The 22,154-nt window shown below is 40.1% G+C and overlaps 1 protein-coding gene across 1 annotated transcript; it reads left to right on the forward strand.

Moving 5' to 3' along the window:
- Window positions 1-78: 78 nt before the first annotated feature.
- On the forward strand, window positions 79-13,258 carry LOC109939120 (3'-5' RNA helicase YTHDC2; the record flags this gene model as incomplete). Its single annotated transcript, XM_048592838.1, has 8 exons — window positions 79-121; window positions 2,447-2,543; window positions 8,591-8,678; window positions 8,759-8,839; window positions 8,929-9,011; window positions 12,320-12,425; window positions 12,774-12,893; window positions 12,986-13,258. Coding segments are annotated over exons 1-8 (891 nt in total), but the record flags the coding sequence as incomplete, so codon positions are not given.
- Between the last annotated feature and the right edge of the window lie 8,896 nt (window positions 13,259-22,154).

A 22,154-nucleotide genomic window follows, 5' to 3' on the forward strand; every position in this document is an offset into this window, starting at 1 on the left:
TAACTCACTTTATACATAAAGGGGAGACAGAAAACAAGAAGCTGTGGACCTGTCAACTTAACATCTGTCATAGGGAAAATGTTAGAAACTATTATTGAAGAAGTTATAGTAGGACAACTGGGTAAGTTCATGGTAATCAGGCAGAGTCCGCATAGCTTTGTAAAGAGAAAATTGTTTTACTCTAATCTATTGTTGAAGTAATATGTACTGTGGATTAATTGGAGCTGGTTGATGTACTGTACCTAGATTTCCAGAAGATGTTTGATAAAGTGCCACATCAAAGCTTAATACAGAAATTAAAAGCTCCATGTAGGGGAGGTGTCATCTTTGGTATGGATAAAAGATTGGCTGCATATCAAGAGGTCACAAGGAGGGCATAAATTGGTCTTTTTTAGATTATCAAGATATAATGAGTGGTGTGCCACAGGGATCACTTCTGGAGCCTCAACTGTTTACAAGTGATATAAATGACTCAGATGAAGAGATGGGAAGTATAGTTGTCAAATTTGTTGATGACACAACAATAGGTGGTAAATTAAGTTGTGAAGAGGACATCAGGAACCTACAAAGGATATAGATAGGCTAAATGAGTGAACAAAGTTGTGGCAAATCAAGTATAATGTGGGAAAATGCGAAATTCTCTGTTTTGGCAGCAAAATATCTGAACTGAAAAATGCAGAGGAATCTGGGTGTCCTAGTGCATATAATTGAAAAGTTCGTACTGAGGTACAGTGTGTGGTTGGTAAGGCTAATAGAATTTTATTGTTTATTGAATTCAAAAGTAGGGAAGTAATGCTTCAGTTATACAGGGCATTGATGAGATGACATCTGAAGTACAGTGTACAGTATTGGTCTCATTATTTGAGGAAGGACATAAATGTGTAAGAAGTCTGGAGAAGATTTATCAGACTAATGTCTGGAATGAGTTTGTTGTGGTGAGGAACCATACAAGATCCTGAAGAGTCTTGATAGAGTGGATGTGACAAATGAGGCAAATTTATTTCTCAGCGGGCTATACATTTTCTGGGCATTCTGTCTGAAAAGCTGGTGTTAAGTAGAGTTATACAGGTCTACACAGAAAAATATGCCATTTGGCTCATTGAGTCTGCATCAGTCAAAAGCAGACACGTACTTTTTCTAATCCCATTTTCTGACACTTGGCCCATAACCTGCTATGCCTTGGCAACATAAGTGCACCTCTAAATACTACTTTAATGTTATGAGAGTTTCTTCCTCTGCTATCGACGCAGGCAATGAGTTCCAGATCCCCACTACCCTCTAGGTTAAAGAATTTGTCCAAGCATCCCGTCTAAACCTACTGCCCCTTACTTTTAAATCTATGCCTCTGGTAATTGATCCTTCTACCATTTTATACAGGCAGTCCTGGGTTGTGAATGCGTTCCATTCCTGGGTCCATTTGCAAATTTGTACTCCAGTCAGAACACGATGCAAGATAATATAAAGCAGCCGTTTCAAAGTCTAGAAATTTTCACATTGGATATTTAAATTTGTAACTTTATATGGGATCAAGTTCATAAATTGGTCATTTTTAAATCAGGATTCCACCATCTCCCCCACCCCGTACATTTGAGTAATGACCACTTCGGTCTCCTCTGCTCTGAGGAAGGCAACCTGAATTAATTGCCTGGCAACATTCAAACACTGTGTATGATAAATCTCTGCTTCTGGAACCCCTGTAAAATAAGATAATGATGCACAAATAATTCTCATCAAAAAGAAAGCTTTTTTTATATTGAATTGTACTTCTGAAACTAAATTTAAATATGCAACTAACTTTATATCAGCACTCAGTGTTTTCAATGAGATAAGAACAGCACCTCAAATATTAGCGTTTGCCCAAACTTCATTCATCACCCGAATAAACTCTTGACTGTAGCTTTTTAGATAGGTTGTTAACCTTAGAATCTGGAGTATGAGTTTGAATATTTCTTTTGAGGTGGGATGGATAGATTCTTTGTAAGCAAGGTGGTTGAAAGGTTATGTGGAGTGGGTGGGATTGTAGATTTGAGATTGCAGTCACTCCCACTTGGGGCCAGCATCCAACATTTCTTGTTACATTGCCTATTCTTTGAGCTTTTGTCTGTGTATCTTAGATCTCTACATTGATTTTAAGGCCTGAGATATGATTTGTGTTGGCAATATTTGGGAGGAATGGCAGAAACGGTGGTGTGCCTTTTAATAAGGGACTTCTGACAGAATCAAAGAGAAAAACAGATGCGATTTGACCGTAATTTGATCCTCAACAACAGACTGAATCCACACTTTGCCATTTTGGGAGATCAAATAACTAGAGTGCTATAGTCAGCAAAATTTCCAAACATTTATATATTATTCAATAGGATTTAGTAGTACAATAATGGATTGTTCTGTCTTATTTAAAAAAAATTAAAACAATATTTTAATGTCTTTGTGGTTAAATTTCCAGGCGCAGTTTTAATATTTTTACCAGGATATGATGAAATTGTAGGACTCAGAGATCGCATACTCTATGATGACAAACGATTTGCCGATAATTCTCACAAGTAAGTTTTCAAAACCAGTATAATGTACAATTTCGGGAATAGGTAATTAAATGGGTATTTATATCATTTTTAAAAATTATTTTGTGCATTTCAAGCTAGTTTATTTGGACAGATCTTACGTAGAAATGTCTTCTGTACATGCAGTCAGAAACACAAAAGTGACTGTAATAGGATATTAGCCACAAATTTTCTAGAAGGGGCAAATTTGAAAAAAAAACTGCTTCTGGTCATGGCCAATGGTCACCAACCAGGAAATGGGAAGTCCAGTCAAAGAAGGTATAGTGACATTTGGCAGCATGCCCACATAGGAATGGGCATTGCTAGTGCTGGTCAGAGAATATTCTTGAGGTGTTCTGCAAAATAATAAAAGGTTAAAATAACTTTGCAGCTGTGCCAAAATTATCATTATGGAAGGGAAATATCAGATGCTTGCAGCCACAGTTGTGGCTGCATTAGGAAGTATTTAAAGAATGTGTCAGATGTTTCCTGGCTTTTTGCTGGAAGACATTACCTGGCCCATCACCATTGTCTTCCAAAATCAGTGCCTAATCAAAGCAAATTAGTCACCTTCAGCTTTTAAAGGGATAGCCTGTGCTACTTAAACCTTGCCTCCTGCCAGATCACTGAGGTGAATTATTTTGTGGATCCTCCTCAATGTGAGATCCTCTAATTTTGCTCTGGGTCTTGCCTCCAAACCTGGTGAAATAAAGCCCTTTTTTAGCTCTGCTGGCCAATGAAGAGCAATCCAGGCAAATCCCATTTTCATTACCTACCCATAGCCTTCTAGGTTGTGGTACTTCAAGTGCATATCTAAGTCATATTTAAATGCTTTGGGACTTTCTGCCTTTTTTATGCAGTGAAGTCCAAACTGTAGATAGAAGAACCTTTTATCTCCTCTACACCTTTCTACCAGTTAGTTTAAATCCATGTTCCCTGTCTGTTGGCTTCTGTGCCAGTGATGGAATCCTTCTTATCCACACTGTCGATAATTTTGTACACCTCTGTTATATCTCCCTTCTGCCTCCTTCCTTTATAAAAAGAAGCAGCCCTAATCTGTCCAATCTTTCCTCCTAACTAAAATTTTTAGGCCTTTCCCAATATTGTTTTCTAGCCCTTTTCCAATATCTTTAGAAATGTCCTCTGTAACCCTTAAACAATCAGGTCCTTCTCTAACATGCTAGCTGTGATATAACATTTTGTGTGGTTCTTGCATTACTTCCCAGCTCATATATTCTGTGTGTTGGCTAAGGGAACATATCATCTTAAAACACTTTATCTTGCTATCTTCAGTAATCGATGGACATGCGCTCCAAGGTCCTAGTACTCTACAATTGTTAGCATCTGAGTATGGTGCATATTCTCCCTCAAATAAGATGTACAAGATGCTAAAGGAGATTGCTGATTTTGTCATAGAGTTACCCTAGAACGAAACATCATTATTTTCGGATAAGGGGTAGCAGATTTAAAATAGATGAGAAATTGCTTTTCTCGAAGGATTGTGAATCTGTGGTTTGAAGGATTAAGACGACCAAGCAGGAAAGTGGAGTTGAGGCCAAGACGTGATCAGAAGTGATCCATGGTGGAACACGCTTGAGGATCTCAATTGCTTACTTCTGCTCCTAGTTCTTACGTTCTCAATGCATTATCTTACTTCTCTGAATTGAAATCCACTTGTCAATTTTCTGCCTATTTGATTAGTCCAAGTTATCTTTTTGATGTCTCCAATTTTCTTCTTCACTATCAATCATGTGGCCAATATCTCTCAAGTTATCTTTCTTATTCTAAGTTAATGCGACTGGTGCCGTATATGTATGGCAAAGGTACACACTTTTCAGTGTATTTTTACATTGAGTACACGTGACAATAAATGATTCAATTCAATTCAATATTTGTATTATCTTCAAATTTCCTAATCATGTCCAGTATAACGTTTAAATCACTGATATTGTAACAAGCATGTAATTGTTACAATGTATAATTTATAAAGTAAACTAATTTGACTTTTTAAAAATAGACACAGCATCTAAAAATGACTCATTTCAGCCAGAAAGACAGGTAGGCTGATGCGTTATTCTCAGTAACAACTACACAGGGAACCACTTAGAATTTCAGAGAAAGTAAGAATTGCCGAGGCTGGAGTCAGAAATAACAGTGTGGAGCTGCTTTCTGAGAGACCATTTCCTCAGAAGACAGCTCCAGAGAAAGGCTTTTCAGAAGTCAACCATAGTTTTGCCAAAAGAGTCGAGCTAATCTATGAGAACTAGTGAGAAACACTGCTGTCGAAACCTGTTTTACTTAGAGTATACTTGGGCAAACACCTTGTTGGCTACTCAACTTGCAGCAACTGAATTCTGACTTTTACGTTTTTGATCCCTTTGCTTCAGCAAGAGAAATCTTCAAATAAGTAATGGACCAGTAAGAGATTGAACTGACTTTCATTTTTATAAGCATCTTTTATTTGTCTGCTTTTCATCTTCATATTTTATTGAGTAACTGTATTATGTTTTTACTTCATAACATTTAGCTATAGTTGTGTGATAAACCAACCTTTGATCTGGTTCAAAGTAAAGCTTTGCTGCTGGTGTTTTTTTTTAAGTTGCAAATTCAAAAATCTAAATGGTGGCTGAATGAGCTATGTTAAATTACAATTCACTGACCACTATTTGAACACATGATTATGACAATATACACGTGAAAAGCAAGCATACTATTATTAAATCATCATTAACCTGGCTGCAAATAGCGTTCCAGTCACACAAACACCCATCATTTGTTTCCTGCATTAACCAGTTTTGGATCCAACTTGGCATATTCATTTGATGCTACAAGTTTACTTTTCTGACCAGTCTGCCATGTGCAATTGAGATAAATGTGTAGAATGTACTACGCTCATCAAACCTCATTTTTAAAAAAAAAATACAATCAAGTTAATTTGATATAGCCTTCCCTTCACAAATTCATATTGACTGTTCGTGATTAATCTGTGCCTTTCCAAGTGATGATTAGTACCATTCTAATTTTTTCTTCAATAACTTGAGGTGATATGAACTGGCCTGCATTTATTTGGTTGAGCCATTTCTCCCTTTGTAAATTAATGTACAATATTAGCATTGGTCATAATTTCTGTACCCAGTAATTGTGACGTTGATATTACATTGGTGGACAGTTATTAGATAGCATTGCCTCCGTCATCCTATTATTGAGATCTTTCTCCTCGGTCTCTATTTTGACTTTTCCAACTGCAAAAACCTCTTTGCTGTCATAAATTCTTTGAATTTGGGTCCCCCTTACCTAGCTACTTAAACAGTTTACTGCTGTGCATTTCTTGAATGCTACCTTAATTTCTCCCCCTTTCACTGACTTTGTAAGTCAAGGTCTGTTTCCAGCCCTGCAGACATTGGTGTGGAAATTAGATTTACTCAGCCTTATACTGAATTGACTTGTTGGCAAAAAAAAATCTTTTTTGAAGATACATGGGACCTATTTGGGCTCCTAAATATGATCCTAAATCTTCTAAACTGAGCACCTCTGCCGCAGGCAGGATCTTGTAGGGGCTGGAACCACATGGGCTATGGTGAGATTTGTTGTAGAGTCCTGAGAGAGATCTGGTGAGGTACGTCCCACCATTGGGACCAACTTGTATCTGTTTTCAGCAGTGTGGCAAGTTGCTGTTTAAAGGGAATTGTAGCTCGTTAAATGTCTTATTAATGTGGCAACTTTCATTAATATCCCACCATGGCAGATGGTGAAATTTGAATTCAATAAAAATCTGGAATTGAGAGTCCAGTGGTGACCATGAATCCATTGTCGATTGTCAAAAAACCTAATCTGGTTCACTAATGTCCTTTAAGAAAGGAAACTACCATCCTTATTTGGTCTGGCCTGTGTGACTCCAGAACCCTCTGGGCAATTAGGGATGGACAAGAAATGCTGGCCTAGCTGATGACACCCTCATCCACTGATTTTTGTTTTTTTTTAAAGCCACCTTTCTATCTTGCCAAACATGCTGAACAAGCCAGATAGCAAGAATCCTGAACATGAAACTCACAGTTGGATACTGGGCACCAGCATCTCTGGGCACACGCCAGAGGCTCTAGCCCATGCACCCTACTTTCATGGATGTTAGCTTTCAACATGTGACAGGCTCTAAGAACCTTCATGGCACATCTCTGATCCAGTTACAGTATGGTTCTGCACTTCAAAGTTGTGTCTTGGGCTGCAACAGCAACTATCATTGCAACTCTGCTGCAAGGACTCTGTGCTCAGGAACACGCATCCACGCATGGATTGTATTAGGATGTATCTCCAGCCTAGTTTATTTGCTGTCATAATGCTCTCACACTTTGAGCCTACCTGGATGCCCAAAGCATACCCGCCTTGAATTGCCTTACCTCTTTGTGCTTTTGCCCCTCAGCTAGAGGGAGCACATGATGGAGGGAGCTCTGTGTTGCCTTACTGTTTAGCACAGACACAAGCCAGGAAGCTTGTCATTTTTGTCAGCAGGCTTCAATCAAGTCAAGGGAGAGAACCTTACTCAGTAGGGGTCCCAGGACTGAAAGTCAAGGGCCGCCTCCAGTATTAGTCCAGGTACTTCGACATTGTCTATCAATCACTTGGGGCAGTCAGAGTCAGGATGTTGTTCATGAAAAGTTTGAGAAGCCAAATGTCAGGCAGCCCACTTTGGGCACCTCAGTTTTGACTCATTTTGCCCTGTTGTAGGCTGGTTTCTTCCTGAAAAAGAAAGAGGCATGTATTAAGCAAGATAAATAGGTGGCACAACTGTTACTTCTGGTGCAGATCCTGAGGTGTCCTGAGTGAATGTTTATGCAGCTCCAAGGGCAAGCAGGGTTATTGCTGTTAGGGGTGGGTATCTATGCATGAGAGATGTAGCCACTAGTGAGAGTGGGATAGCTCAAGTATTGAAGGGAGCTGGAGTACAGTAGCAGAGAGAGAGTAACTGTGACATATATAGAAGGAGGTTGGTGGCACTTGTGTGAGCAGATTGGAGGTCATTGATTTTCTTGCATAGCTGTGCATTCCTCCAGATGACTGAGATTGCACTGAGCCAGTCAGCAACCGCAGACCAGGCTAATGCGGCCTAATACCATAGCCACCCCTGCTGGCCTGAAGGAAGAGGATTTTCCATTTGTGCACCACCCTGTCCAGCAAGACCTACAGTTCTCTCTTCCATGCCTGGGATAAATGTCAAGAATTGTGTAGGGCAGCTCTGGACTCTTAGTGCTTATCTGGGTGCCCTTTTAAAGATTACGCTGGTACCAGGAATGCTGGGATGTACTAGCAGTGACGAGTTGTCCTGGGAATGGGTCATTTTAAAATGGGACTAGACTCGGACAATAGGGATGTCATGGGAGGGTAAAAGTAATTATTGAGGTGAGTTTGGTAAGGTATGACTAGAAAACATACTAGCCTGGTGACAAAAACCTCTGTTTAAAAATCTTGACACAAGTAACACTTTTTCAAAAAGAAGCAAGATTCTGCCCTGTTTTTAATTTGTTCTTGGGTTGTGGGCATCCCTGGCTGAGTCAGCATTTATTGTCCTGGAGAGGGTGATGGTGAGATACCTTCTTGAACCGCTGTAGTCCTTATGGTGCAGGAATGCCCACAGTGCAGTTTGAAAGGGTGTTCCAGGATTTTGATTGTGACAATAAAGGAATGCTGATTTAGTTCCAAGTTGGGATGATATGTGACTTGGAGCAGAACGTGTAGGGTATGGTATTCCTTTGCGTCTGCTTCTCCTACTCTTCCAGGTTGTGGATTTGGAAGGTGTCACCAAAGAAACATTGAGTTACTGCAGTGCATCTTGTCGATCGACACAGTGACAACTGTGTGTACTGTGACAAACAATGAATGTTGAATGATAGGCTGCTTTGTCCTAGATGCTGTTAAGCTTTTCGAGTGTTGTTGGAGCTGTACCAATCCAGGCAAGTGAAGGGTATTTCATAATACTCATCCCATGTGTATTGTAGAAGTTGTTTTATTTAATTTAATGCAAATTAATATCTAAACAGTGCTTTTTTATGTTTTAGGTTGCAGGTTTTTATGCTTCATTCAAACATGCAGACATCTGATCAAAAAAAAGTATTAAAAAGTCTACCTAATGGAATTCGTAAAATTGTGAGTTGAATAAGAACTCGAGATTTAAGCTTTGTTTTTCATTCATTTAAACCACAATTGATTTTTCTGTCTTATTTCAGATTCTTTCCACAACTATTGCAGAGACGAGTATTACTGTTAATGATGTGGTATTTGTCATTGATTCTGGGAAAGTAAAAGAGGTAATTTAACTTGATATGCATCAGTATGTGTATAATATCCTGAATTTGGGAACTTTTAATTGATTCAATGATTTTTTTTTTTGTTTCAGAAATCATTTGATGCACTGAACTCTGTCACAATGTTAAAAATGGTATGGATTTCTAAAGCGAGTGCTGTTCAGAGGAAGGGAAGGTACTATGATTTTGTGATTTTCAACATATTTGTAAGAAAATATTGAATTACCTCAACCAAGCTTTTCATCCATGACATTGACATCTGCCTGACATTCTAGAAGATTGTACGGGTATTATTTGTTGGCCTCAACAAATAATATAAATGTAAATCAGTTAAATATTACCCTGTAAGCATTTCACAATCATCAATAAACTTATGGAATGAGTGACATTAAGCAGAACTTATTTGTGCATACTTGTTTTATTGGTTCTCAGTTTGGGTTCTGCGTGTAGCCCTCCCCTCTAGATGATATTACAGTTTTGATCCAGATTTGGATGTGAGATCAGCTAACCCTGACATCGGGACAACTTTGCAATCAACAGAACAGAGAAGCTCTAGCAAAAAATTGAAGTTTGTAGGTGTCCAACAGAAAATTAGCTTCCAGCTGACTGCGGAGAAAGTGGATGCACTAATAGTAATCTCCTAAGAATCCTTAAATTCTGGAAGAGTCCTGGAGGATTGGGAAACTGTCAATGTAACTTACTCATTCAGAAAAGGAAGGGAGACAAATGCAGTTAATTATAAGCAAGTTGGCTTAACATCTATGATTGGGAAAATGTTAGAGTCTATAAAGGATGTACTAGTATTTAGAAATACATAATGTAATTCTAACAGGGTTGGACAGAATAGATGCAGGGACGATGTTTTTCCTGCCTGGGGAGTCTAGAACCAGAGGACACAAATTCAGAATGGAGGATAGACCATAGGGTGGCATAGCGTGCTTAGCACTGCTGCTTCACAGCACCAGGAACCCAGGTTCAATTCCAGCCTTGGGTGACTGCATGTAGAATTTGCACACTCTCTCCATGACTGTGTGGGTTTCCTTCCACATTCCAAAGATGTGCAGATTTAGATGGATAAGCTGTGCTGAATTGCTGTGTATTATGCAGGCGAGGTGAGTTAACTATGGTAAAAGTGGGATTACAGGGATAGGGTGGATGCTCTTTGGAGAGTTGGTGTGGACTCTATGGGCCAAATGCCTTCTATCTGTACTGTAGGGATTCTCTGAACTTCTATGAATATAGGATTGACCTGAGGCAAAATTTCTTCAGTCAAAGGGCAGTGACCCTGTAGAATTCTGTACCACAGAAGGCTGTGGAGGCCATACCAGTCAATATATCCAAGAAAGATTTTTTTTTAATTTAAAAGGCACCAGGTATGGGGAGAAAGTGGGAATATGGCGCTTAGATTGAGGAGCAGCTGTATTCCTATTGAATGGCACAGCCAGCATGAAGAACCAAGTGGCCTACTCCTGCACCATGTTTCTATAATCAAGCAGAGTCAGCATAGCCTCATGAAAGAGAAACCTTGCCTGACAAATTTATTAGAATTCTTTGAGGAGGTGACAGGCAAGATAGATAAAGGGAAGCCAGTAGGTGTGATTCAAGGATTTGCATTTCCAAAAGGTGTTAAGATATCATTTGCATGACTACCTGATAAGAGAGGGGCCCACAGAGTTGGCAGGAGGATCTTAGCATGGATAGAGGATTGACTAACTAATAGAAGAAAGAGTTAGCTAAGAGGAGCAATTTCTTGATGACCGTCTGTATCTAATAGAATGTCGCTGGGATCAGTGCAGGTGCCACAATGTTTACAATGTATATTCGTAACTTGGGTGAGGAAAGTGCATGTACCTATCACCAGGTTTTGTATGACAAAAATAGGTAGCAAGGCAAATAGTCAGGATTATACACAGCCTCTGAAGAGGGAAATAATCAGGTTAAGAAAGTGGGCAAAAGCTTGACAGATGTGATATAATGTGGAAAAATGTGAAGTTTTGCACCTTGACAAGAAGAATAGAGGGCTGAGTAATTGAATGAAAGGCTGCAGCACAGAAGTGTAACAAAAAGCTAGCACATGAGCAGAACAGAGACGACACGTAGAATGTTGGCCTTTTTCAAAGAAAATGGCATACAGAAATAGGGAATACTTGCTAAAAGTATACAAGGTTGGAATACTGTGTACAGTTTTGGTCATCTTCTCTCTGAAAAGATGTATTGGTAGTAGAGGCAATCCAGAGAAGGTTTGCTAAACTGATCCTTAGCATAGAGGCATTTCTTACAAATAGTTTAGTCTGTATTCACTGGAGTTTAGAAGAGTAAAAAATAATCTCGTTTAAACATAAGATTCTTAGGAGACTTGATAGGGGAGGTGCTAAGAGGTTGTTTCCTCATTGGGAGAGTCCAGGACCAGAAGGCGTAATCTCGGTAAGGAGACACCCTCTTAAGACAGAGATGAGGAAAAATTTCTTCTGAGGATAGTGAATCTGTGGGTTCCTTATGGCAAAAGGCTGTTGAAGGTGGTTGAGACAGAACCCTAATCAGGTAAGGGGAGCAGACAAAAAAGTGGAGTTCCAAGTTATCAGATCAGCTGTGATCTTGAATAGCAGAGCAGACACAATGGGCCAATTTTTTGACTAAACCAGTAGACCAACTATTTCTGCTCTAATGTCTTTTGGCCAGTCATTGGTACAGTTGTTTATTTGAGACTCGTCTCAGCTGCATGGTTTTTAGCACCTTTGTTAATATCTTTACTTTCAAAGTTTAGGATTAGAACTATTTACTGGTAACTATAAAGTGTTCACATCTAATCAGAAATTCTCTAATAATGAAATTGAAACATAAAACACCAGAAATAATTTTCAGGTTAAGTTGCATTTGTGTAGAAAGAAACAGAACTACAGATGATGCGATAGGTCTGCTTTGGTGAGAGGTTATTAATCCGAAACATTAACTATGTTTTTCTCTCCACTGATGCTGCCAGATGTTGCTGGGTATTTCCAACAATGTCTATTTTTATTAACAGAAATGCTGCCTTGTATGCTGAGCATTTCCAGCATTTTCTCTTTGTTCCAGATTTTCGCGTCTGTTATTTTTCATTTTCATCTGGCAATGTGATTGTGTGTAAGAGATGAATATCAGGTTTAATCTTGAAGGGGCTGCTATTGCCCTCAAAGTTGCTCTATTAGTTTAGTCAAATATTGGGCAGTACTGCCACATCCCTGGATGCACAATGCTTCAGGAAGTGATTAGCACTTAGAATATCAAATCAAGACAAAAGTTGTAACACTGCTCTGAGAATATCATGATCATTGCTTTTCCTTTGATTAGCAATGTATTTACCAATTTGATGATTTCCAAAATGTTTGCAGCTTGTTGTGTTTTGTAAACTTGGATTTTGTGGAATACTAAATTGTTACAAACAAAGACAAAGCTAGATTGACTCCTCTTACTTGATTAACTCATTTATGTTTCTTTTTTGAATAGGGCAGGGCGCTGCCGACCAGGAATTTGTTTTCACCTATTTAGCAGATTACGATTCCAAAACCTGTTAGAGTTTCAGACGCCAGAATTACTTCGGATGCCATTGCAGGTGCATGTTTGTTTCATGATTCATATTATGCATTCTTTTTCTTGTGAATAATAGTAAATATTTGTAGTGTTTTGCTCTACCAAAGGGTTAAATGGAGGAGTTTTTTTTTAATTAATTCACCACTGATGCTTCCAATAGTTTTTATCAGAATTGAGCATTGAGGGGAAAAAAAGGGCATTGAAAATTTTTTTTTTCTTGCGCCTTGTGCGTTTTATATTGGATGAGTCTGTGGAAAAAACTAAGGCTTCATTCTTGATCCGAATCAATTATTTGTAGAAAGACATAATTGAGATTAAGAATAGTCAGTTTTATAATGCAATTGATTCATTTGCATGTTTGTATCCGTAGGAACTTTGCCTACATACCAAACTGCTGGCTCCAATCAATTGTCCAATTGCGGACTTCCTTGCAAAAGCACCAGAGCCCCCACCTTCACTTATTGTTAGAAATGCTGTTCAGATGCTCAAGGTATGAGATATTTATTATCTCTATAAGTAAGGCGTATATTTTAAAATAAAGGATTATCTGAAGCAAATTTATTGTACTAATTTTGTTTTTAGACGATAGATGCCATGGATAGTTGGGAAGATCTAACAGAACTTGGTTACCACTTAGCGGATCTTCCTGTGGAGCCTCATCTGGGAAAGATGGTTCTTTGTGCTGTAGTTTTGAAGTGCCTTGATCCTATTCTCACTATTGCCTGCACTCTGGCCTATCGAGATCCATTTGTTCTGCCAGTACAACCTTCACAAAAGCGTGCTTCAATGTTGTGTAGAAAGCGCTTTGCTGCCGGAACATTTAGTGACCACATGGCTCTTCTAAGAGCATTCCAGGTGAGCTTTTAGAATTTTTAAAAATTCATTATCACAAGTTCAGAACTCCATTGTGATCAAGTATTAACTTTATTAAATATAGAATGTATTTATTTACATCACTCCCTTCAATATTGCTGCCTTGCAAATTTGAGGAGATGAGTACCTAACAGTATACTACTTATGCTTCTTATGAATTGTACGCCGCCTCTTGCTAAAATAGTTGTATCTCGTGATTATGCTCCCAACTCGTGGTCATTCAAAATCAGTCATATCTTGGAGTGAAACCTGTCTTGACAGACCTTACACAAAACAAACTATTTTACGGTATAGAAGACTAGAATCATCCAATTATTTGAAACAGAAAGAAATATTCAACCCTTTTACACCAGCTGTAACCTTCCAGACCTTTAAACCTCAGTGAAGAGATACCCAGTCTCCATACTAAAGCTTCTTCCCACTGGTGCAGTTTAACTTTTGACAAATTTCTGTGCATTCGCTCGATGCCATTAGTTAATGGCACTCCCGGAGACCCTTAAAACAGACTGTGCACTCCACTCATCTGTTACTTAACATTGGTTGCCTAAATACCTCTCTGCAATAACCTTAAAAGGTTTCATCTTCTCTGATACCTCACAGCCTTATGCTTCTGGACATCCCCTCCTGCTAATATCTATGCTTCTTGGGGCCGCTCCCTGACATTTACTGCTTGAAGACCTCTACTTGTCTCTCTCTTTCCCTTCTTTATCTTTTCCTTTCTCTGTCCCTGCCCTTTTCGCGCTTTTTTTTTCTTTCCTCTACAGTCTTTTTCTCTGTTCCCATCTTTTCTCTGTTGCAGTCTGTCACCTCACTCCATCTTGAAGATGTACAATGAGGACTTTTAGAGGTTGGCATTTCGGTTGCTGATGCCTGTAGATGTCGCATAAATTTGGGGCGGCGCGGTGGCTCAGTGGTTAGCACTGCTGCCTCACAGCACCAGGGATCTGGGTTTGATTCCATCCTCGGGCGACTGTCTGCGTGGAGTTTGCACATTCTCCCCGTGCCTGCGTGGGTTTTCTCCAGGTGCTCCGGTTTCCTCCCACAGTCCAAAGATGTGCCGATTAGGTGGATTGGCTATGTTAAATTGCCCATAGTGTCTCGGATAGGAAGTGTAGGCGGTGGGTATGGGTAAGATGCTCCTCAGAGGGTCAGTGTGGACTTGATGGGCTCACTGGCCTGTTTCTACACTGTGGGGTTCTATGACTGTAAAATGTAGGCTGTACCTATGGAGCATTCAATCCAAATTTATCCATTTTGCCCTGATTCTTAAGTGATGTATGCACTTACTAATTCGAAACTAATAATAGTGTTTGAATTTCAGTACTATACGTTAATAATTTGCATACTATGGTCAGGAGTTTCACCTTTGAGTTGGAAAGTGAGAGCTGGGCCACTTTTTGATGCCACAGTTCCGGATGTTAGATAATTCACCTGAATTTTTATCTTCTAGAGTTGGTGCTGGCTGGAGTCATGGCCACTGTCTCCCACTGGGAGTGGAGGTGGGTGCATGCTGTGTTTGGTAGAATAGAAGGCTCGTCTCTGTTCATTGGGATAGTGATTGTTAGGTCTCCTACCTCTCACCCTCTTGCATCTTCCATGCCTCCTTTACATCCTTATGTAGCAAACTCTCAATCCATGTCATAACACTAGAATATTTTTCCAGCTGTTAAAAAAAAAACTCTTTAGAAGTTCACAAACCTGTCAAGCAAACACATCATTGAAACTCACCTTAGACACCACATTTGGCATCCAACTTGCCAACCTCTGAGAACTCTCGTGGCATGACTCCAATCCATTTACTTCTTCACTTCAGTGCTGCACCTCAAGCTGCACCGTCAATTATACTGTAATGTTGCAGCAAAGGCACTTTGTGCTCAGAACAGAAGGTGTGTAAATGATCTGGTTTAACATTGATCAGCAGTCATGAAGTGAATGGAATCAGTGACGAGGGAACTAAAATACAGTGGGGACTAAAGGCAATGGTTTTACCTTTCCTATTACTTGAGAAAGTTTCAGCTTATCCAGTGCAGAAATTTGAACACGCAATGTGATATATCAGAGACAGAGGTGATGAGCGATTAGAGATATAAGTGAAATTAGCTTTGAGTGGAATCTGAGGTGTTTTTCAAAGAGAAATGGAATAGAGGCCGAGGAAAGTTCTTTTCTTTTCTTTGGTTTTATATTTCGAACCTAAATATGGCAGCAAGTAGAAATATCAGTGAAACCCTGTTTAATATCTACCACCCTTAGTTCCTAGTCATTGATGCCATCCCTCTTCCTGACCATACAATGAAACACAAACAACATTGGGCTTTTGAGAGTGGAGATAAAGGGATCTTTTTCAAGTGACTGGTGGGGTCAGTGTTGGGAATACACCAATTCATGTTATGTATTAATAATCTGGATGAAGGGACTGTGGGCATTGTTTCTACGTTGGTAGAGGGATAGGTAGTGATGAGGAAGTGGGGAGCTGCAAAAGGACTTGAACAGACTGGGAGAGTCAACTAAGAAATCACAGATGGAAAACAATGTTGAAAAGTGTGAGGTTATGTACTTTGGTAGGAAGAATAGAGGTGTAGACTATTTTCTAAATGAGAAAAGTTGTGGAAATCTGAAGCACAGGAAGCCCTGGTTCAGGATTCTCTGAAGGTTAACATGCAGGTTAATTTGGCAGTTAGGAATACAAATGCGACATTAGCATTCATTTCAAGAGGGCTATAAAATGAGCAAGGGTGTACTACTGATGGTGTATAAGGCTCTGGTCAGACAGCATCTGGAATATTGTGAGCAGTTTCTGGGCCCCTAAGAAAAGATGTCCTGGTATTGGAGGGGGTCCAGAGGAGATTTACAAGAATAATCCTGGAGATGAAGGACTTCTCACATTAATTGAGGACTCGATAAAGTTTAGAAGAATGAGGGAGATCTGACTGAAACTTACAGAATACTGAGAGGCCTGGACAGAGTGGTCATGGAGATGATGTCTCTGCTCATAGGCGAGACAAGGACCCAAGGGCACAACTTCAGAGTGAAGCGATTACCCTTTAGAATTGAGATAAGGAGGAATTTCTTCAGTCAGAGGGTGGTCAATCTGTGGAATTCCATTGTCGAAGAAGGCTATGGAGGCCAAGTCATTGAGTGTATTTAAGACAGTGATAGGTTCTTGATTCGTAAGGAAATTAAGGGTTATGGGGAGAAGGCAGGAGAATGGTTGAAAAAGATATCAGTCGTGGTCAAATGGTGGAGCAGACCTGATGATCCAAATGACCTAATTCTGCTGCTATATCTTATGGTCGTCTTATCAGTAAAGTAGTGGAAGGTTTCATCAACAGTGCTATCAAGCAGCACTTGCTTAACAATAACCTGCTTGCTGGTAACCAGTTTAGATTCTGCCAGGGCCACTCACTCCTGACCTCATTACAGCCTTGGTTCAGACACGGACAGGAGAGCTAAATTCAAGAGGGGTGGTGGGAATAACAGACCTTGACATCAAGGCTGCGTTTGACCAAACATGGCATCACGAAACCCGAGCAAAAATTAAATCAGTGGACATCGGGGGAACACTTTCCAATGGTTGGAGTCATGCCTGGCACACAGGAAGGTGGTTGTGGTTGTTGAAGGTCAGTCATCTCTACGGGAGTTTCTCCAGGTAGTGTCCTAGGCCCAACTATCTCCAGCTGCTCCTTCAATGACCTTCCCTTCATCGTAAGGTCAGAGGTGAAGATGTTCACCAATGTTCAGCACCATTCGAACTCCTCAGATGCTGGAGTAGCCCATGTTCAAATGCAACCAGACCTGGATAATATCCAAGCTTAGACTGACAATTGGTAAGTAACATTTGTGCCACACAAATGCCAGGCAATGACATCTCTAATAAGAGACAATCTGATTACCAACCCTTGACACTCAAAGATGTTACCATCACTGAATTCCTGATTAGCAACATCCAGCTCAATTGGACTTGCCATACAAATACATTGGTTACAGTAGTAGGTTAGAGGCTGGGAATACTGCTGTTTTGCCAACTATTATGAAGACACTTTAGTATTGCTTAGAAGAGTTAAGTTTTAAAGGATTATGAAAAAGAGAATTTAGTTGAAGTTTTTGTTGACATGTCTGAATTAGTTTCTTTAAAAGAGGTCATTGAACGTTCACTGTGGACATTGGGTAGTGTAGTTTTTAAAACAAGGCTTCCTTGGAATTAGTTCCCACACCCTGGCCAAGTTAGTTTTAAGCCCTTCCGAATAACATTGGCAAATCACCCCACAAGGAAATAGGTTGTGCCTAAAGAAGGCCCGAATCAATCAAAGCTGTGCAAGATGCTATCTCTCCCAATCTAAAGCCCTCCCTGCTGCATCAAGTTTCTAACCAAGTACATGAATGTTTTATTTTTCATTAGCATGGCCAATCTAAGTGGAGCTGGTGCACTTGGTGACCACTTTTGTGCCTTCAGAGATGGTGTGTTTGGCTAGTTCGCCCGGCACCATAAGGCGGATGGCGCTCTGAATTTCCCTGGCCAATATGGTCTGGGGCTTGTTGTAATAAATCAGGTACGAAACCTCAGAGGCAATGCACTCCGATGTTGACAGTGAAGGAGTTCACGACATTCACGACCCTGGAGGAAATGCTGGTGGAAGGATGGACCTGAATCAGCACCCGGTACACGAAGGTTGAATAGCTTTGTTTCCCAGTCTTCCTCTGCTTCTTGGGTGGTTTCTTGGTGACTTTGTTAAGCGACTGTCTCGATGCCTTTCTGGATGTGCCACTCTTTGCTGGAGCTGCTGACTTAGGCCTGACTTTCAATCACAACAAACTGAAATCTGTAGAAAGAGATGTGATTCAAATATTGATTTAGATGATTGTGGACTGTATGAAGGAAACTTTGCTGAAGAAAATGTTGGTTACAATGGCAACAATGTTGCATCCACCAGGAGCAGTGAGCTTGGATAGGGTATTACCATGTGGGAGAACCTGCAGAGAAAGGTGACATGGTTCAGTTTGAGAGTGGGATAAGACAGTTTGCATTTTGGAGCTCAGTTAAAGAGAATTTGGCTGGCTTCAGACATAGCAGCCCGTTGCTGCCTCCCTGTTTCTTTGGAACTCCTGTCAACGAAGTATGAGCTGAAAACCCACCAAATATCACTTTTTACCACTTGGGGACTTCCATGGAATCTACCGCACTTTTGAAGCAAAGAGAATTCAGCAAAATGCAGCTGTCCGGGAAGACCCAAAGTCAAACCAGAGCATCATTTGGCACAATTATCCTTTCTTTCTCTCCCCCCATGCATTTAGCTATTACTTGGCCAAAGTACTTCAAAGCTAACACACTGCAGCATTTTCATTTTTTTGCTTTTCCTCAGAATTGTGTACGTATGTTAGTTTTTATATGTGCTTAATACAATTGTCAATGTTTGAGTCCTTGAGCAATTTTTTGTCTTTATTGCTTAACCTGATGTGTCTGAGACTCATGATTGGCCATTATCACCAGCCTTTTTAAATTTAAATAGACAAACAGGAGGGCTAGAGGAACACAGCAGGCCAGACAGCATCTGGACGAAAGGAGCAATCAATATTTCGGGTATTACCCTTCTTCAGGACTGGATGTGAGGGTAGGGGGTAGGGGGAAGGGGTGGAGGCGGAATGGTGGTGATAGGTAGACACTGGTGGTAGGTATGACCAGGTTGGTCAATGGGAGGGATGAATCCGGTTGGTGGCTGGTTAAGTTTAAATTCTAAATAAAAACAAAAGAACCTGAAGTCTGCCCAGCCTGTGGATTAAGAAAGAGTTGACATTTCTAGTCTTGTATGATTTTTCTTCAGAAGTTTAATTTGCCTTTATTTAAAGTTTGTTGGGACTAGATAATGAGAAGGTATGCCCTTCAAATGTCGGTTGCAACACCTATGCCTATATTCACTTGCACATAATACCAGGAGTAATCTGAAGAGAACTACTTTCGAGGCCTGGCTTGCTAAGTTGCTACGTAACCTCAAGTTCTGACTGCAGGACCACATTATTCCTTCTGTCTATGTTGTTGGTACCAATGTGGACTGTGACTGTTGGCTATTCACCCATCCCCTTCAGGGTATTCAGCGGCCACTGACACAAATATAAGATGAAATGTGCCATCCTGATTCCAGTCAATGCAGTCGCTGAAAGACTGCAGAAGCACCTGTTTTGAAAACTATTGAATATCTTGTTGCTGCTGTTATTGCTATTGCTCTTTCACCCTTCTTTGCTTGTACAGTTGTGCTAACCATGGTGCCGTGGACTTGTCTATGGCTGCAGTTTCCAGATGAACTATCAATTTCATCACAGCCTGGAGAGTGATGTATACTGTGGGCATTCCTGCTTCTTGCGTTTGATAGCATTGCTATCTACAATGCATTTATCCCTTTGGATTGGCTGTAACTCATGGCCCTTTCAGTACATATAGTTATTAAAAACATGGAAAACATCCTGGAGTTCCCACATAGCACATACGTGCGTTCAAGGTTAGAAATACCCTCCTGTATTTGAGAATAGACCTTACCATTTTTTAAAAATAAAGACTAGCAGCTAACCACTTCCCTTCAGTCGACATTACGGTAAGAAGTTAACTGGATCTTTTACTGAACCCTTAGTAAAATGAAAATTTCAAGTTTTCAGCTCCATATACAAGCTCCTTAACTTTAAAGGTAGGGAAAGACAACTACAATGCTCACCAATCGATCAACTCATGGTCTTGTTGTGATTCCACACTTTATTTTTTCGTGCTCTCACTTGCTCAAAACTTGAGCAACTCTGATCTAGCTGGCAATTTTCTCCCTTGGGTAAGTGATGGGCTCTGAGCCTGATCCTCAATTTATCCTCTCCCTGGTGCTCCCTGTTCCTTACAGATCAGCTGCGGAAACTGAATTAAAAATGCCTTCATAACATTGTCTTTGTCCAGCTTTGCATTTTTTATTCATTCATGGGATGAGAGTGTCGCTGGTTAGGCTAGCATTTATTGCCTATTCCTAATTGTCCAGGGGGCAGTTAAGACTTAACCACGTTGCAGTTGGTCTGGATTCACAAGTAGGCCAGACCAGGTAAGGATGGCAGTTTCCTTCCTTAAAGGATATTAGTGAACCAGGTGGATTTTCCTGACAATCGGCAATGCATTTGTGGTCATCGTTAGAATTCAAATTCCACTATCTGCATGGTGGGATTTGAACCCAGGTCCCCAGAACATTACCTGTGAATCTGGATTAATAGTCCATCATTAATACCACTAGGCCGTCACCTTTCCTTTGGAACTGATTTTTGATGTTGTGATGTTGGTATTAACTTTGTGGGGATCACCTGAATCTGCAGCTCTGAAAGGTTGCCTGCGTTGGTGGGAAGAACAGAAAAATAGAATGTTATTTGAGTAGAAAAAGACTGCAGATCGTAAGGAAAATGGAATAATTTTTATTGGAATGGGGATGGAGCATAAACTAAGGGAAGACTTATTACGGCCATTTAGGATGTTGGTGAAGCTAAATATAGTGTGCTGCAGAGTGCCACAGTTGTTAGCACTGCAGCCTCACAGCGCTCGAGACCTGGGTTCAGTTCTAACCTTGGGTGACTTTCAATGTGGAGTTTGCACGTTCTCCATGTGTCTGTGTGGGTTTCAGCCATATGCTCCGGTTTCCTCCCACAGTCCAAAGATGTGCAGGTTAGGTGAATTGGCCGTGGTAAACGTGGGGTTACAGGGATAAGGCGCGTGGGATGCTCTGAATGGTCGGTGCAGACTTGTTGAGCCAAATGGCCTAAATCTGCATTGTAAGGATTCTGTGATACTACTTGGTTTTGGTCACCTTATTTAAGAAGGAGACCATTCAGAAAAGTTCACTACGTCGATTCCTGTGATAAACGAGCTCACTTATGAGGAGATGTTGACAACATATTCATTGGAATTTATAAGGAGGAGAATTGAAACATGTAAGTTTTTGAGTGCTTTACGATATGGATGTTGGAAGGCTATTTCCCTTCATCGGGGAATACCAAGCTAGGGGTCTCCCATTTAAAACTGAGATGAGAGGAATATTTCCTTTCAAATGGTCATCAATTTTTAGAATTCGTATTCCGATAATGAATGTATTCAAGGCTGAGTTAGGATAGTTATAAACCATATCTTTTTATTTTTTGGTATCTTTGCTTGTGTACTGAAATGGTAAAAGAACTGTTTTCAAAATCAAGGCTTGTTAAAGGAGTGCTGCACTTTTCAAAAGAGAGTAAACAGACCCTCATTTGTGAGTACTGTTTACACAGCTGCTTTTTCAAGCAATTATGGAAGTTTAGTTTGCAGACAAGCTGAAACTAAGGGGTGTATAAGTGGCTGGCAACAGAAAGTTGGTTTAGTCTGTGAACTAATGACCAAGGCCTTTTGCCTGCCAACAAGTGAGTGATTGGCTCCCAGGCAGTTGAACAGCTTTGAGGTGTGAATGCTTTGGCAAAAGCACTCAGCTTTTCGAAAGACAGAAACTGTCTCTTTAATCTGCTTTAAGCATTTGTCAAACCTGAAGATCGTCAGTTTATTTTCATTATTTTCAAGTTTGCGTTATTCTGTGATCTTTAGTTGATAAGTCAAAGAACTTGATAAGTAGGAATCAATCTTTGTGTCTCCTGCAAATAAGTGAAAGTATCTGGAGAAAGACAATAGAAAATCAAATCTGATCAGCACAAAAATCATCTCAGAAAATCCTGTGGCCAGGGACCATTGAACTGCCTTCCGAGTCTATCCCTCTTTCCATAAAACCCACTGTCTCTTTTGGTATGTGTGCACAGCAGGCAAGTTTAGAGTTTTAACCACAAGATTTATATGCTATCAATTCATAATTGTTTAAAAGTGGCTAGAGTCTATTTATTTATAACAAATATT

Source organism: Rhincodon typus, unplaced genomic scaffold (assembly GCF_021869965.1).
Source record: "Rhincodon typus isolate 14 unplaced genomic scaffold, sRhiTyp1.1 hic_rhity00001900, whole genome shotgun sequence".
In the NCBI taxonomy this organism is placed as follows: domain Eukaryota; kingdom Metazoa; phylum Chordata; class Chondrichthyes; order Orectolobiformes; family Rhincodontidae; genus Rhincodon; species Rhincodon typus.